Genomic DNA, 17,056 nt, shown 5'->3' with positions numbered 1-17,056 from the left:
GAAATAAATTGACTCTCCCTGCTCTCTTAGTTAAGGATTAATCTTCCACTTATTAAGGGAGGCCGTTTACTCCAGCAGTCCCCGACCTTATTTGTGCCACAGACTGGTTAAATGTCAAACAATATTTTCACGGACCGGCCTTTAAGGTGTCGCAGATAAATACAACAAATAAAATGATATGATCAAGACAAAAACTGTTATTTTGTAAATATAATAATAAATGCAAATTAACTGTGTAATTTTGTAACTTTATTAACAGCATCCTCCTAAAATGCGCCAACAACATTGAGAGTAACATCCTCCTCTCGGCCCCTTAATGCTCTCTGGTCGCTACGGTAACGCGTAAATAATTCTTTCAAAATAATACACACAACTACAACACGGGAAAAGACCCAGGGAAACAGAGTTAACAATAAAAACCCTGAAAACCATTAATTTCACACCCGAGCCTCAACAACCCCGGTACCAAATGACTCACAGACCCAGGGGTTGGGTACCGCTGGTTTACACATTCTAAATTGATGTGCAGTTCAAAATTTGTTGTAGGGCCCAGATCATACTGTGCAAGGCATACAACATGAACAGTAAGAGTTAACCAGCTAAGAATATATTCTTATTTACAGTGGTGAAAGAGTCTCGTGAGTAAATGTGGGAAAGTCCAAGAAGAAATTGAAATGTGAAACATTATGAGCTCTGGGGAAACAACTCCCCCTGCTGGTCACAGTTTTAGTTGACATTTGCAGCTGGTCATTTTAGAAAGTACCTTTAAGGTTATTTAAAACATTCACTAATTTAACTGCCCAGAGGGGTTTCAGGATAGCTGTAGAGTGGTGAGACTTGCTTCTAGCAGGTTAGGTGCTGGTTATCTGGCAGGATGTGGCCTAATAAGAAGTGTTAGGAGGTAAAGGGATAACTGCTGTATCTGCTCAGGGGTTGCTGGACTGACACCTAAAAAAGAAATGGTAAATAAATTCTTCAGGCTGACCAGTTTCTGCATGCATTAGTGCAGTGGTTCTTAACCTGGGTTCGATCGAACCCTAGGGGTTCGGCAGAGCCTCTGCCGTGACATGCACGGCTCATTTTGTGCACCAGTAAAAAACATATCTATGTCTTGAATTTGAAAAAAAAAAAAAAATCATATTTTATTTTTCACTAAAGAGGGGTTCAGTGAATGTGCATATGAAACTGGTGGGGTTCGGTACCTCCAACAAGGTTAAGAACCACTGCATTAGTGTGAAAACACGGTGCAGGAGTGGCGAATGAAACCTGGGCTCTGCAGCTTGATGAATTTCCATTTCCTTTTTATTACTGTGAAAACTTCTATAAACAAGACACAAAAATGGGGGAAAAAAAACAAACATTTAACATAAATTCCACAGCTCTTCTCAGTTCCTTTTTCCCTCTGACAGTTTCTTTTCTTGAAATTAACACTATAACAAAAAAAAAAAAAAAAAAAAAAAGTCTTCTCAGCAGGAGGAAGGCCTCTTAGCATTTGGACGATGGTGCACAGACGCCTCCAACGGGATTCGAAGGTCCACAGGGACGAGGTTGTACTCCATATTTCTGTGTATGTGTGGATGAAACCTTTTTCCAAACAGACGCCTTCCTGGGTTCTCAGTTTTCTCCCTCTTCATCCTTTTGTTTTTGTGGTTGTTAACGCTATGAAGCCGACCAACTTCTTCGCCATTCCACGAACTCGTCTAGAAGCACCGGCCCTGCAAAAAACAAATAAACCCGTAAATATAGACACAAAGGTGCGCCTGCACGTTATTACTGTTCAGTGAAGACAAAGCCATTTTAAGGTTTAAAACTGAAGTGCTTGTTTGAAATTCTTTTGCAGTTATACATGTTGAAAAGTTTGCTAAAACAGCCGGGCGCCATACCATTTAGAACTTAGAAAGTAAAAGGATCTTAAAATCAATGCAAAAATGGAGGGGAGCTGGTGTAAATTTGTTAAAAATCAGGACTGCTGTGGCATTTTGGACTACAAGTGATGGAGAGATGTTATAGATTTTCTTTCACAGAAATGAGTGAGCCATCATGGAAGACCCCCCAGAATTATAACATGCTCATCCTTCTGTCCTAAAAGCGTGAACTGATCCAGATGCGTTCTTGTGTATTATGACAAACTGTGCGACAGTGGCCATTCCCAAACCAAAGCCCTGGATGGTCCGGGTGGGGCGATAACTGGGCAACACATCCTATTCCATGTTTGGACCTTTCACACAGGTTTATACTCCCGCCTTGAAGCAGCTATTTTCTTAGTACAAGTGGTACTCACAAGCTCCATCCTCATCGTAGTTACTGAGGTCTGGGTTGATGGTCCGGCTGAACTCCAGAACATTATACCACTGGTCTTTATTCAATCCCTTGTACTTGGACTGCTGCGGGAGACATTAATGGGAGGGAGTCAGTGAGGAAACAACACAGAGACAGGAGTGAAGAGCTGTTTGAAGATGAACTGATTTCACATCTCCTTTATCAGAGCAATGAGATTTACCTCCAGGAACTGGCTGAAGACTGGGAAGAGCGGCCATGACCTCCCCAGCAGCAGAGCCAGCATTAATTTTGCCGTGTCCATGTCCAAACTCCTCTGGTTCTTATCCTGAGGACAGAAGCAACTCAGTGAGTGAGCTCAGTAAGAAGTGCAGCAGTTCATATCTGTTATGATCCCATGAATGTGCTGATGAGTGTTTTCCCACAATCCCATTAGTCATAATAGTTAAACCTAACTGCACGGTCGCAGCACTGAAATTGAAAAGACACTCCCTCATTTATGGTTATTAAAAAATAAATAAATAAAAGATTCACTGCATCAAACCCAGAGTCAGAATTCAGAGACTTGAACTGAAAGCCTGTGTTGGTGAAGATATGCTTCATTTATGGGCACCACACCAAATCTTTTCAGAAGCTCAGAGTTTAAATGTAGCATCTGCTCCTCCTGGTTAAAACATGGTCACCCCATAGGGAACCATTTTGTGGTATAGTTCCCTATATATTTTGTGATAAAATCTTTTAAATTATTATTTTTATTCCAACTTTTCCTCACAACAATCACAAAGTCAGGAGCACAAACACTGCAGACATATTACAAAATGATGTTGAAGAATTTTTACAGGTTTAACTTCCAAATAATAACAATAAAAAAATAAATGGACTCACTCTGGCAAAGTCAAAGGCGTATCTGTAGATATTTTTAAAGGTTGCAGCATCGTTGAGCTCACTGCGCAGGTAATCAAGTTTGCTTTGTAATCTCTCTGTGCAGTCACACCTGCACGTAGACAAAGAAAACACATTTAAGCATATTTGTAACCTCAACCACAAATAAACTGAAAGAATAAGATTTTTTACTGTAATATCGTCATTCCCCTGAGCCACTCGTCTTTTGTGAAGTACCCCATGTTTGCTGCTTCTAGATGCCACGCTAAAACTAACATGATAATCTGCAGGAAAGAAAGAGGAGATTCAAACAAGTGTCAGAAAGCTTGTTTCTTACCATCTTTATTTTTCACAGAAAAACCATTTGTTGCTAAAATAAAGCTCCATAAAACATTCTCACATCATGAGTGTCTCACAGTCTCATTTCTGAGTGTTACCCTATGACTCCTGATTGTCAGGAGTTCATCAGGTAAGGGACATGCGGAGTGACTAAGAGTCAAGCTGCTGACTTACATTCTCCGGTTCCACGCCGATGTCCTCACAGAACTTCTCCATGGCCTCTGGGCCGAACACCTTGTCGGGGGCAGCGTACTTGTGGAACCAGGCCAGGCACTTCTTACTGGAAAAAGGCTTCTCAGTGTTGATTGGCCTCGGACCGCGGATCAGAGGTCGGGTAAAACTTCGGCACAGACCAAACATTTTAAAGATAAATGTGCAGTCATAACTTCAGGAGGTTGTTACATGGCAGCTATACAACAGCTGGACTACAGTCAAAGCAAAAATACAACAAAGGATTTCACCCAGTGAGAGCTGGGATAGACTCCAGCACCCCTGACTCTGAACAGGGTAAATTGGCTCAGAAAACAGCCTGTCAGTATTTCCTGCAGGTTAATGGCAGCACGGTGGCTCAGTGGTTACCACAGCTGCCTCACAGCTGGATGTTCTCCAAGAACATTGGTGTATCCAGTCAGCCAGCCAGCTTAGAATCAACTGCTACCAGGTCAGATCAGATGCTGCTGTATGCAAATGGCTTGGGTGATTATTCACGTGAGACTCAAACGGTCACCATATTTCATTAAAAACCTGAAATTAAGTCTGCACAGACATTTAGGATGTACAGTGCTGAGGCACTGATGGATTATCCACCTCATTTATATCCAAGAATAAAGCAAAGGTACCTAATAAAGTGGCATCTTAGATACTCTCCTACAGTCCTGAAGACTGAGGCAGTGCTGATTAAGATGACAAGTATGTGCTGAGTGCCTCGATTAGTAAGGAGCATAACTCACAACATGTGTGAAGATATTTGTGTTTTGGCTACATCCTCACTGTGACTGCAGCATGAGCATTCATCTACACTCTTAATACACAATGAAGAAGAGAAGAAGGTGAAGGGCTCAGAAAGCCTACACTCGGCTGAGAGAGCATCGAACTCACAAGGTAATCAATAAAGGTTCAAGAAGCACGTAGGATGGATAGAAGACAAAGGTTAGCGGTGCAGACACAGAACACACTCAGTGTGAGCAGATATATCTGTTTACCTCGTAATTTTACAATTCTGCTCATGATCATCTGCATCAGGCAGCTTCCTCTTCTTCACAGGCATCACGGCACCTTTACTGGGCTTCACTAGCTGGGCTACATTTAGAGAGCAAAGATAACAGTCAAACATCCGTTTGACCCTGGAGAGACTGAGCCATCTTAGCAGCTACAACAACTCATGTACATTTATATTTTATACAGGAATGTGTTTTACTTTTTGTGTTTCATACCCAAAACATTTCCTCCATCTATGATGGGTATCCTAAATGTTCTAATGTTATGAACATTCAAAATACTTTGATTACTTAATTATCTCAAAGGGTAACTGTCAAAATGAGACGGCCAATTATGGAATAAGTATTGGAGGAGCACTGATGCAGTGTAAGAATCAGTTAATCTAATCTTCAAAAATCTGGACTTTTAAGTTCTGTGTTCATTTCATTAGTTTAACATCAGTAGCCAATCAGTACATCTTTGGGCTTTAAGCATCTGCCTCAAGTTTCTGTAGTGGTAGGTGTGAAAAAAATGAAATTAAATCAAAGCCTGTGTTGTTTAAAAACGTACTTCTATTTCTGCACATCTTTCTATTATCCTTCCCTGTTAAAATATTATAAGTAAACTGATAAATTTATGGTGTGAAACATATTTATGATTAAAAAAAATAACAGCACACAGATATATATGAGATGTGTGAGAGGTTGTACCTGTATACTTCTGGCTGCCTTGTCCATTCAAATCTAAGCAATGCTGGAATAAAAAAGAAAACTCGTTAAAAAAGTCTCTGCACAGCACCTGATAAGCTGATGGATGCTGTACGCTAAAGTTCAGCAGTATTATCACTGTAAACATGCCGGACTGCACCGGCGTTGTCTGCTACACACAAATCAACACAAATACTCACAAGCTTGTCCAGCGTTTCTGACAGCGTGCTGATGTTTGCCAGGCTGTGAGCACTTTTCCTACGAGACAACACACAAGCACTGACTCAGCATCATTCAGGGAATGTCAGCCAAGGAAGACTGAAGGCATCGGCCAAAACACATGCGAGGCATTACTAACACCACCGTCACTTTGAAACCAAGAGGAAAAATCTGATCATAGGTCAAAGACCTCAGATTAGATCCAAAATGTTTTTATAGTTCCTGTAAACCAGGAAAAGATGGTCAGAATAATAATTTCTAGTTAGAAAAGGCAAAAATAACAGTTTAGTGCTGTCGTTACTCTTTTCGATGAAGTCACGGTCCAAGACAAACACATCATACCATTTCAGTTCGTTAAGTGAAGCTAAGGCTGCTTTTACACGATTTTCTAACATTTTAAAATTCCATTATCAAGAAAACCTGTTCTAAAACCCCCTGTGTTTTAGGGTAAATATCTGATACTGTGACTATGTATATATGTTGTATATAGTATTCTATTTTATTGCATTCCAGTGTTTTCTAATTTCTGCTACATAACTTTGCACTTTTGCTGTAACAAAACACATTTCCCACCTGTGGGACTAATAAAGGTCATCTCATCTTATCTTATGAATGTGAAGTATCAGGAGTGCAGCTCAGGTTAATTCAGAATGATAAATGCTTGAAGTCTCTAAAATATTTGGATTTGTGTGGTGTTCTCTCATTCTGCTAATACGAATTTGAGTCATTTTCAAGATATTTATGAAATTATCAAAAATAACAACACTAGACAAAGTTGTTTTTGAAAAACAAAAACCAAAAAAAGCACTACTTCAAGATTTAAATGAAGATTGAAGAAAATTTATTTAACACTGGCATCAAGGGAGTACTTTGTATCAGCAGATTTCCAAAGCCAAGGCATTCTGATCATATCTGTGCGTCATTGTTAATTGAAGTTTCATTGCAGTTACACTGCTGGGCTTACAGTCAACTGAATGTTGAGAAACTCAAGGAAAGAACCGATTTCTGCCTTTAGAGCTGTGATTTTTAAGCCTTTGTCCCAAAGCAAAACAAACAGCAAACCAAAAATTAAGACTCGGCTGTCTTCATATGTGCAGAATGTCATGTCATACTCTCTCTTTTCAAATATCATCCCTTCTTTTGATTGCAATGTTAGCTGATTTTAAGAAATACAATGAACACCACCAAATTATGACTTGCATCCATCCTCTTATCACACAAAAACACATACATATGGTCAAAAATATGGGGCCACACCTCTTAGTCTTTGAATTCAGGTGTTTTTAGTTCCATAGTCACAGGTGTATAAAATCAAGCACCCAGCCATGCAGTCAGCCTTTAGAATGACTTGTGAAAGAATGGGTCGTTCTAAAGAATTAAAAGAAATTGAGTGTATTACTGAAACAGGATGCCACTATTGCAACAGGTCAGTGGGTGAAATTTCTTCCCTTTTAGATATTCCGCAGTCAGCTGTATTATTGTAAAGTGGACGTGTTCAGGAATCAATAACTCATCCACGAAGTGGCAGATCATGTAAAGTTACAGAGTGTGATCGCTGCGTGCTGAGATGTAAAGCACATATGTTCTGCTGACTCAGTAACTGCAGACCTGAAAACCTCCTCTGACATTAAGATCAGCATGTAAACTGTGCACTGGGAGCTTCATGGCATGGGTTTCTATGGCAGAGCAGCTCCTGTGGGTGTAATATGTGGGCAGCCTAGAACTTTTGTTTATGTAGTGTAGATTCCTGCTGCCTCTGGTTCAGACACAGCTCTCTTTTACCCTTTTAAAGCAGGTGAAGTCTCTCTATAAAAGGATGTTTAGTTTCCAAGGCCCTCTTTAGCTCACTATATTAGCATTAACAGATTAACTCAGGCTGAAGGCTGCTGACATCACAAGTCCAGCTGCTCAATTATATCTCCTCACTATCAATCAGGCCAATGAGGTCAACTGAAATGACATTTAGTACTTTGTGCCGTTACAATGTTTCGTTGATTCAAAAATCTCAGGGGACACCTTGACTTGCCTCAGGGCAGCACTGGGAAACCACAGCCTTTAAGTATAGGACCCAGTGGAAGTTATGATCATATGCAGACATATCCCAGACACATACACAACAATGAATTCTGTGACTTTACTCGCCATTAGGATCATTCAAGTGATTCCTGGAGATGATGTGTGGAGAGGCAGAGTGTGGCATCGCAGCAGCTGTCACAAGTACGATTCATAAATGCACAAAATTCACTTGAGTACTGTTAAAATGAATGGTGACGCCATTGTTGGAGATTGAAATGGCCCAGTTCGTAAACACTGTTTTTGTTCGGTTCGGCCTGCATAGCTGGTTAAAAGGAAGGAGCAAACAGGGACTGCCTCATCACACTAAATTTCCGTTTTCGTGTTCAGACTTGATATAAAAGCTCACCAGAAGAACGAGGACACTGCTCGGAAGAAAACAGGCGCTGTCGCGTTTGCATTTCAACAAAAACCACCAAACGTAACTGTCGCGCAGCTGCAGTGTCTGCGACATTAAACGCGAACTTTTTCCAGCGTTTGAACTGTTAAAAATAAACATGGTAACGACAGCACTGCTGCAGAACCAGTTTAAAAAGCTCTGTGGGAAACACACACGTCAGGATTATGTCACCATTCCTCCACCACACACAGGTACATATTGAATAAAAAGTCTGTTAAGGGTCTGGACACTGTTAAACTTTAAACTTTGGGCTAAAATCCAAACGGCTGCGGGTCTCTGCCGTTGATGCTAACGTTAGCTACCCAGGCTAGGATGATTAATAGCAGACTTAGTGCCAGGATGTCGTAATTTATCGCTACTTAAATGTCACAAAAACATGACTTGTATTACAAAATCCACATTTATCTCCTTCATTTTCTTCCAAGAGTCAGTCTTGACTCACAGTGAACCGCTTTTGTTTGCTAGCTAACATTAGTGGCGCACCGCGGGTTTCAGAGCTGCTCTGCTAACGTCTGCTAATGTGTCCAAACACGCGTCAAAAGTCTTTAAATCACTCGCATCATAATTAGAGGCAAATATAAGACAGGTGCCTGGGGCAACACCTGGTAATCGATAGGGCACTGTTTTAAACACTTACCACTTTCAGTCACACTCTCACTACTGTCTCAGTTCCACCTGCTTCTCTTTTGCCGGAGTTTTGGCTGGAGCCGGCGTTTCCGTGAGAGTGGACGATACCACCGCTTTATGGGGGTGCAACACAAAACAAGCGTTCCCCTCTTCAGAGAAATGTGAGCGAACGCTCTTTTTTAAGAATGGAGGTTTATACAACACGACATTTAACCTCATTTACAAGAAGGATATATGGACTTAGACAACAGTTATCCAAACGAGAACATCTGATGGTTGTAATGTACACCCCGAAGAGCCGAATATATCGTTTTAGTTCTTAAAGAAATAGTCCCCCTATTTTTGGCTCACATGCTCACATATACTCATGTCCATGCATCCATCCATCCATTCATCCCAGCTGTCATAGGGCGAGAGGCAGGGTGTAATAAAGTTTAAAATATTTTTAACATTTATGCTAAACTGTAAAATCTCTGTCAGCTATTTTTCTAACATAGAGTTTCCTCTGAACTTTTTATTTACTTTTAGCTGTTCATAGTTCAAAAACTCGTCCATCACTCTGAGTTAACGACAAGCAAGGTTATCCTAGTTAACTAAAACGAAACATTGAGGTGGAGAGGAGGTGCAGGCTAGGTGCACTGGGTGTAGACGGGTGTCAGGGGTGATGTGATTTATGACAGAAAGGTAGTGATAGCAAGAGTAAAAGAGAAGCCTTCCATAACCTGCTGTGATGTATGGTTTGGAGACAGTGGCAGGAGACAGGACGTGAGGCCAAAGACAGAGAAGTTTAGGATGTTATGATGTTTGTTCGGAGTGAGCAGGATGGACGGGATAGAGGCAGATGATCCAGAGATGATCCTGCAGTGAGAGCTTGACCTTTAATAACACAATTTATCTGCAAAATAACAAGTTTAAAAATAAATGTTACGGATAAAAAGTATAATCTACATGCAAAATATAGTTTAGTAGAAACATATGCATATAACAGGTGTCATTATATGACACTTTGCTGCTCTCTAGTCTTTGTTTTTAAAGGTTTAGTAAGCAAAAGAACATTTGACCTGAGACTTGTGTAGTGTTTATTAACTCAGAGTTAGTGTTTATACTGAGGGCTGTTGGAACATTAATAAACCCAGTGTTCCTGTAACTGTACGGTGTATGCAGCACATGATTGTGGCCCATACACCATCTCTTAAAATGTAAATATTCAGCACAAATTGTCATAGATTTCTTTAAAAGAAAAACTTAAATAAAAAAAATCTAGGTCATTCACAGTGACATTGTATTTGTGTATTTACCATTTTCTTAATTAAGGTAATATGAAGTAAGATTAGATTAGATGAAACTTTATTTATCCCTCGGGTGGGTTCCTCCGGGAAATTCAGTAAATTTAACTGCAGAATAAGTCTGCAAACTACATCAAGTTCTTGGGATTTATCTTCTTGATAAATTTAAATGCATCCAACTTACAGCAACTGGAAGTAGGAGGAAAACTGAATGCTGTTGTTAAACATTTGTCTTTATTTTGCCAGTAAATAAATTATTCAACTTTAAAAAATATTTAAAACAAGCAAAAACAAACAAAGAAGCACTCTCATCCAATTTTTTTTCTTTTATTGCCAACACACACTTTTAAAGTCCTTCCTTGATGTCATAGCAAACATTCAGCTGGTTTTCAGGCTGTGGCTGATTGTGTTTAGTTCAAGTGTTGTCATCACACAAGGCTACAGTAAAATCTGACTTCTGTGCAGTGCAGGCCAGGCTTTCACATGAGACAACTAAAAGAAAAAGAAAAGAATCACTCACAGCCTTTTGACGTCAGCTGTGGTTAATCCAAATGTTTCAAACCAGAGTAAAATGCAAAAATCAGAAAATATATCTTTAAAAAGGGGGAGGGGCATAAAATGAGATCACACAGGAAGTGACACCCTTGTAAGTGTTTAGTTAGAAAAATAAATTTTACATTGAGAAAAACTTTGAAACTCTGCTCACACAGCCTTTCACAGTGGTGAAGGCTTCCTCATATTTACTTATTAAACCCTCATTTTCTTTAGGAATCATGTCATTAATACATTTGACGAGCTGTGGGATGTTTCTGCAGTTGGGTTTGACTTTTCTGGAACATGTTGCTGAAATAAAATTTAAGGTTTTTATTAAAAACACTTTGATATTTTGTCTTTGTATTGTTTTTGTTTAAATAAAGGTACAAACTGTTGCAAATGATGGGATTCTCTTTATTTAAATTTCACAGTCTGAACAGATTTTTAGCTTAGGAAGTTACGGAAGTTTAAAGGCGTCCACTTATGCTTATTTCCATATTTTGATTATTGGGTTCTGATAGAGTAGCTTTGCATGACTCGAAGATCGAAATCATTCTTATTTAGCTAACGCTGGATTTTCGTTCAGTCTTTCAATTCATACTCTGAAACAATCTGCTTTCATCCAGTTTTTTCTGATTGGCTGCTTGAACAAGTAGGCAGGGCTTCTGTGCCAATTAGTTCTCACTGACATCATAGGTCCAAAAGTAGGGAAAAAACGTATGAAACTGAGCACATTTAGACACACTCATTTAGACAGAGTGTGGAAGACACACTCTTCCATTATTTGGAACTCTGGCCATACTCAAGCGACTGAGTGGAGTCATTTATGACTTCAGCTAAATACTTATATTTACTGCTGTTTTTTTTAAATCTTAAAAATGTTTCCCCAACAATTTGTCAGTTTCCTTCTTTGAAAACCTTTCATAGTTTTCTGTAATATAATTTGCCCTTGTGTGTGGTAAAGATCATGGAAAGATGTGAGGAAATATATTAATGTTTTTAGACATTACGGGTAAATTCCCATTTCTAATCCCCGTTTGTGCTCGAAAGTGGGAATGAATCATTGTGATGTTTTGTAGTGAACCACGGCTAACACAGCTATAATGCAAAGATTTACTGCTGCAGAAGCCCTGAGACAGACATTTAATGCCCAAACTGACAGCTCAGCTGATGTAGTAATGAGTCCAGCCGACTCCTTTTTGCACAAAAATGATCGAAAACTAATGAATAAACAAATGACTAAGAATATTTTAGAATGTCTGTGTAGGTTCCCAGTCATCCAGGTCATGGCACTCTAAGGAGCTTCAAAAGAAAAGCAACTGGATTTCTTTAAGTTTCTTGAAGATGTTCCACCTCTCCTCAGAGAAGCTTCTTCAGTTCTAAGACATATCTTAGAATATGCATATGCATAGATAAGGAAACAGTATAGGTACGATAAACACAGACAGAGCCATTTAAAACAAGTCTGTCCATTTCATGAGTTTCTATTGTAATATCTGGTACTGATGCAAAGTTTATAGTCTCCTAAAAGATCAGGAGAGTAACCTTAAGCTAAATAATGGGGTCATAAATGACACTACTCTGTCATTTTAGCCAGTAAAATAGCTTCTAACAGTACACATATATGACATACAGTGAGAAGCATAAAAGGTTCCCTTTATTGAAGACTGACAGCTTGTGAAATGATGCAGTGAAACTGAAAAACCTCTGAAGAAATTCAAGTTTGTCAGCCTGTATAAACAATTCAAATGTGTGAGGCTCGGCTTCAGCCCGTATTCTGACAGGCAACAGGTATGCTTACCCTCTGAGTTCAGTCTGTTTACATGGTAATAGTTGAAAACTAGCACTTAACACAAAGCACAGCTGAAGCGGATGGAAATTCAGTTAACCTGGAGGTGTTCACTTCTACATAAGTGACATATTAAACAAAAAACATTAAAGTGATTAGAAAACGAATTCTAAATTTCTCAAAGTGTGGCCACACAGGGAAGGATGCCTTAACTTTCTTTGAATTCAAACCCAAAGTTGTCAAGTAAGCAAGGAGTGAGTCAGACTGAGCTCTTCTGTTGTTGGTACTATAACAGCAAACTTTCCAAACATTAACAAATAAAGCTGATGTCAAAAATTAACAGGACAAAAACCCCCACAAAGACCAAAAAGGATTTGTACAATTTTCTGTGAGGGGCTGAATAGAAAGGACATCAGAGTTACAGTAACCCAACCCTCTGGAAGCCACAAATACATCTGACTGCTTGGTATGAAGTTGTTCCAGATACCTCTGATTATAAGTTAAAACTTATAAATTTCAGAACAAGTGAGAAGATTACAAACATCACCTGGATTCATGAATGCCTGAGCTAAATTTAGAAGATTTAGATTTCTATGTCAGGAAGTAGAGCAGGTCATCTTATAACTGTAAAGTTGCTGGTTCCCTGGCTGCTCCAGTCTAGATACCAAGTATCCTTGGGCAGGATACCAGCCCCAAGCTACTCTCCAACACATCCATGGGATGATGAATGAAAACTATGCTTAAGAAAGCACAGAATAAAAGTGCTTATATGAATGAATCAAGCTGGGGTCACAGTGACCCTGACAAGGATAAACAGAAGAAAATGGATGGATGGTTGTTATTTCAGTCTTAAACTTTGAAGACAAGCACTAGCCCGGCTATGAGCTGAGCATCAGTAGGATAATTTCTATCAACAGTGAGGTGAAGTCTGAGAAAAACAAAAGAGAAAAAAATAATTAAATGGCAGATTCAAAGCTGAAATTTTGTTTCAGTTCCTGAAACATTTTTGGAGGTTTCTAAGTGCAAAACCAGCTTTGTACCTTGATGCCCTTCTGTAATCTCACTGGTGACATTTCCCCCCTCCAACTACAGATTACTGACAGATTAACAAACTTGAATTTCTTAGTTATCATTTCTGAGTATCCACCATCTAAAAAATGATTTTCAGACCAAGTTTCTGTGATTGTTGGAACTTCTTCAATCAAAAAGACACAGTACACCTTGAGGCCAGAAGTTAATCAGAAAAAGATGCTTATCAGAAACAAACAAAGGAAGGAGCCACCCCAAAAATATTTAGTGTGCTGGGTCCAGTTATTGAGAAACGCCTTTCATCCACTTAGCTGTATGTGGATTTGAGGATTTAAGCCTATAAATAAACCCATCTAGTCATGTCACCTACGACTGTGGATCTGAAACTGAATAAATCTGAAACAGCAGTTTAAAAAAAACAAAACAAAAAAAGGAGCTTGAGTATTGGTGGGTTGCAAAGCAGGTTGCAGATAACCTGTAAGCAGGGTAAAGCAGCTTAACACATGCACAGTACGAGACACACAGATTAGATTTTTAGGTTTTAACTATCCTAAGAGACAGAGATCATGCATGCTGACCTGATAGTCGTGGAGCAATTCTTCTTTTTTAGATGTTTTTAGGCAAACCATATCTCTAAAACCACCGGAACAAGCGGAATAAGAGGTTAGATGGTGCACCTTATTTGGGATTTTGTGGCAGTTCTGCTGCACGTCTCTGTGCTTTGTGTGACAGATTACTGCAGGTTTAACTGTTTAACTCCTCAACTTTGACAGAAAATAAGAATAAAGCAGCCCAGCACTGAGACTTAAGAGTTTTGGGATAGATTTTTCTCTTCAGAAAGCCAGAGGAAGAAACCCCCTACTGACTAACACAGAGACAGATGAGACTGAATATAATTAAATGAGTGTTTTCCTCACAGATCACACAAAGAAAGAACTCATTAAAGTCCCCCGGTGTCCTCAAATGTGTTTAAAAATACAACAGGGTATCATCTGCAAAAAAACAAAAAAAGAAAAAGAAAAAAAACAACTAAGTGAGCCAGGCCTGTGCATAGAGAATAAAACTGCATATAATGCGACTGACATGTGGAGTTAGTTTCATCTCAGGTGAAACCTGAGGCAGACAGCCTCACTGCATTCAGAAGAGTTTACAATAATCAGAAAACTCCAGCGTTTTTTAAAATGTTTTTTTTGCACGTCAGTGTGTAAAATGGATTATTCTCAACATCATGGTGTCGTAGTAACAAACTTAAAAGTGGCTTCAGCATTTGGACAAAATTGCAGATAAATCTTTATGTGGAAAGTGAAATAAATTAGACTAACTTTTTTTTTTTTGCAGGCTGAAACAGAGGAGAGAGCGTCAGTAAGTCGGTACTGTTTAAGTCAGTACTGCAACGGCAACAGACATGTTTGCAAAAACAAAGCAAGAAAAAAATGGACAAAAAAAGTAACATTCCTCATAAATACAGAATAAATATTAAAAAACCAACAAAAAACAACCCCACACATTCACGGTCGTCTTTCTTTTTCCTCACTGCTCACAGGATTTGATTCTCAGTTCAACAAGAGCAAAACGATTCCCAGTGCAACTGATAAAAATCAACCACATTTTTTTAATATGAAGGGATCACCTCTGAAGGTGAGCTTGGCATCAACACGTAGCTAAAAATGAAACCTTTACATGCCATAACATGGTTTGATCATCCACCCATCCCTCATGGTGAGATGACAACTGAAGGTTTACCCAAAATGCACTTTTTCTCCAGGATACCAAAACCTGGTTCTGTTACTCGGAATTATAGACATTAAAGTAAAATAGTTTTGTAGCCACTGGAAGTATGATGCACAGTATGTCGTGTCCAAAAATCATGGAAAAAACTAAAACTCTGTTAAGATGATGACACATGGAGTGGGTGTGAAGTTAATCTGGAGTTACGAGGGCTCAAAAATGCTGGAAATCAATAAATTAAAAAGTTCAGTCTTCCACTCAACCCTGTGTACTTTAAGGGTCTGCAACTTCCCCCCAAAAATCATAGTGTGAGGTAAAGTTTTACATGTCTTCATTAAATACACTAAAGTAATTTTACAGAAACAAAATCAGCTGATTCTGAGTGGTGGAGGGCACTGATTGGTTTTCCATGTAATGACCCCGGTGCTTCATATTTACCTCAGCAGCTTTTTATTCTCTATAATTCACTGCAGCTGATCTCGCATTCACCGACCGGTCAGCTGACAAACTACATTTTCACACTCATTTTGAAGATGACGCCGAGGCTACAGCAGCAAATTACAATCAGGTGAGAAAGAGTAGAAGAAGAACTCGTTACTTTTCCAGGGTTGTTTCCTGTTTGGTGGAATTTTTGGTGCCCTCCACCAATCAGACACTGGATTATTGTTTCTCCTCAACATGTTTTCATTTAAGTTGGCCTTATGCGAGTATAAGCTTATCAAATGTTTACAGATTGTATGGAAAATGCAAAGATTTTGGTTAAATATGATAAAACAGCCTCTGTGCCTTTACTGTATGTAACATGGTGTTTACTGCAGTGCACGGTCACCTCCCAAAGGTCTCTGAATTCTTTAACATAGGGAAATAGCACATTAGCCCGAACAGGAAGTTCATAGTTGTCTTTTTTCTTTAAGGTCTCGTCCTGTGCCAGGTTTATGATAAGCGCTATACAAATACAGGCCATTTACCATTTATATAAAGTGTAATGGATCTGCTGTACAGCACAACTTCCATCTCTAAAAATTATTTTTTGGTCCGACCTCCTGATACATCCTGTGATTTTGTTTTATTTAATTCCCCCTAAAACCCCAGCATACGTTAGGAACTTCACCTGTGTGGTGGCAGGTGTTTCTAGGTCCTCATTATGGTAATAAAAAGGGGAAAGTTTTCACTTTTTCATCATTTACTCCATCTCCATTAGCATGGAGCAAATTCAGAGCTCTGGTGTGATGAGAAACAATCGTGTTGTTACTCTGGACCAAGCTGAAAATCTGTGTGAGTGTGTAGAATAAGCTCAGCTTGTTTTGAGGCAGTCAGCAATCTTTTAAAGGCTTTTGTGATTCAGAGACAAACTGACAATTCTAAATAGTTTTTATGTCCCGGTGATAACGGAATTAAAGTTATGGCTGCAGAATTGTGAGAGCTGCTTTAAAGGGACTAAATTGTTGCTTTGCTTCAAACACTATGAAGGTTTATGGGCTGACGGTGATTTGTAGGTTTCTGAGAGTTCAGGCAGAGAGGGAGAACAAAAGGGCAGTGGCACATGCACAAACTCATCTGCTTTTGAAAAAGGTCCAAAACCAGCACACAAACTCAGACAGTGTTCTGCTTTGGAAAAAGGTCCAAAAACCAGCAGCTCATTCAAACCTTAAGTAAAAGCAACTGAGCAGCTGTGTGGTTTTCTCCAACTGTGCAAAAAAAAAAAAAAGCCACGAGCTGTGGGTAGTGACCGAAAGACACTCTTAGCGGCAGAAATGAATGAGGTAGAAATTTAGCCACACTGAACTTCCATCTGAGGTGGTTCGTGCAAGGACAGTCAGACCTCACGGGAGGACACTGGGGCAGTTACACTTTTTGAGCTGGAGGAGGTGGTTTTGTTCTTGAGGCTCTGCAAACTTCCATCTGAGTGCGCACAGTCCGACCTCACCTGCAGCCGTTTTGGTCTTGAGGCTCTGCAAAGGGATGCAGC

At 39.4% G+C, this 17,056-nt stretch overlaps 1 protein-coding gene across 1 annotated transcript; it reads right to left on the bottom strand.

Annotated features, from left to right (window-relative positions):
* Positions 1 to 232: 232 nt before the first annotated feature.
* Positions 233 to 8,887, bottom strand: dcun1d5 (DCN1, defective in cullin neddylation 1, domain containing 5 (S. cerevisiae)). The gene is made up of 10 exons (XM_031739940.2): positions 8,732 to 8,887; positions 5,603 to 5,660; positions 5,406 to 5,448; positions 4,701 to 4,797; positions 3,673 to 3,838; positions 3,352 to 3,443; positions 3,163 to 3,271; positions 2,501 to 2,605; positions 2,282 to 2,384; positions 233 to 1,715 (listed from the first exon to the last, which is right to left on the bottom strand). Exons 4-10 carry the CDS (start codon positions 4,763 to 4,765, stop codon positions 1,660 to 1,662), a joined length of 696 nt encoding a protein of 231 aa, XP_031595800.1. The 5' UTR covers positions 4,766 to 4,797; positions 5,406 to 5,448; positions 5,603 to 5,660; positions 8,732 to 8,887; the 3' UTR covers positions 233 to 1,659.
* Between the last annotated feature and the right edge of the window lie 8,169 nt (positions 8,888 to 17,056).

This window comes from Oreochromis aureus, linkage group 14 (assembly GCF_013358895.1).
Source record: "Oreochromis aureus strain Israel breed Guangdong linkage group 14, ZZ_aureus, whole genome shotgun sequence".
Classification (NCBI taxonomy): Eukaryota; Metazoa; Chordata; class Actinopteri; order Cichliformes; family Cichlidae; genus Oreochromis; species Oreochromis aureus.
This window is presented reverse-complemented; position numbering and strand designations above follow the sequence as displayed.

Excerpts from the sequence above, each read along its gene's own strand:
- dcun1d5 (XM_031739940.2), bottom strand. The coding sequence starts at position 4,765 with ATGCCTGTGAAGAAGAGGAAGCTGCCTGATGCAGATGATCATGAGCAG. Across the intron at positions 3,839-4,700 it reads CAGAATTGTAAAATTACGAG|TTTTACCCGACCTCTGATCC; the intron begins GTAAACAGATAT and ends TCTGTGCCGAAG. Across the intron at positions 3,272-3,351 it reads AGGGGAATGACGATATTACA|GTGTGACTGCACAGAGAGAT; the intron begins GTAAAAAATCTT and ends GTCTACGTGCAG.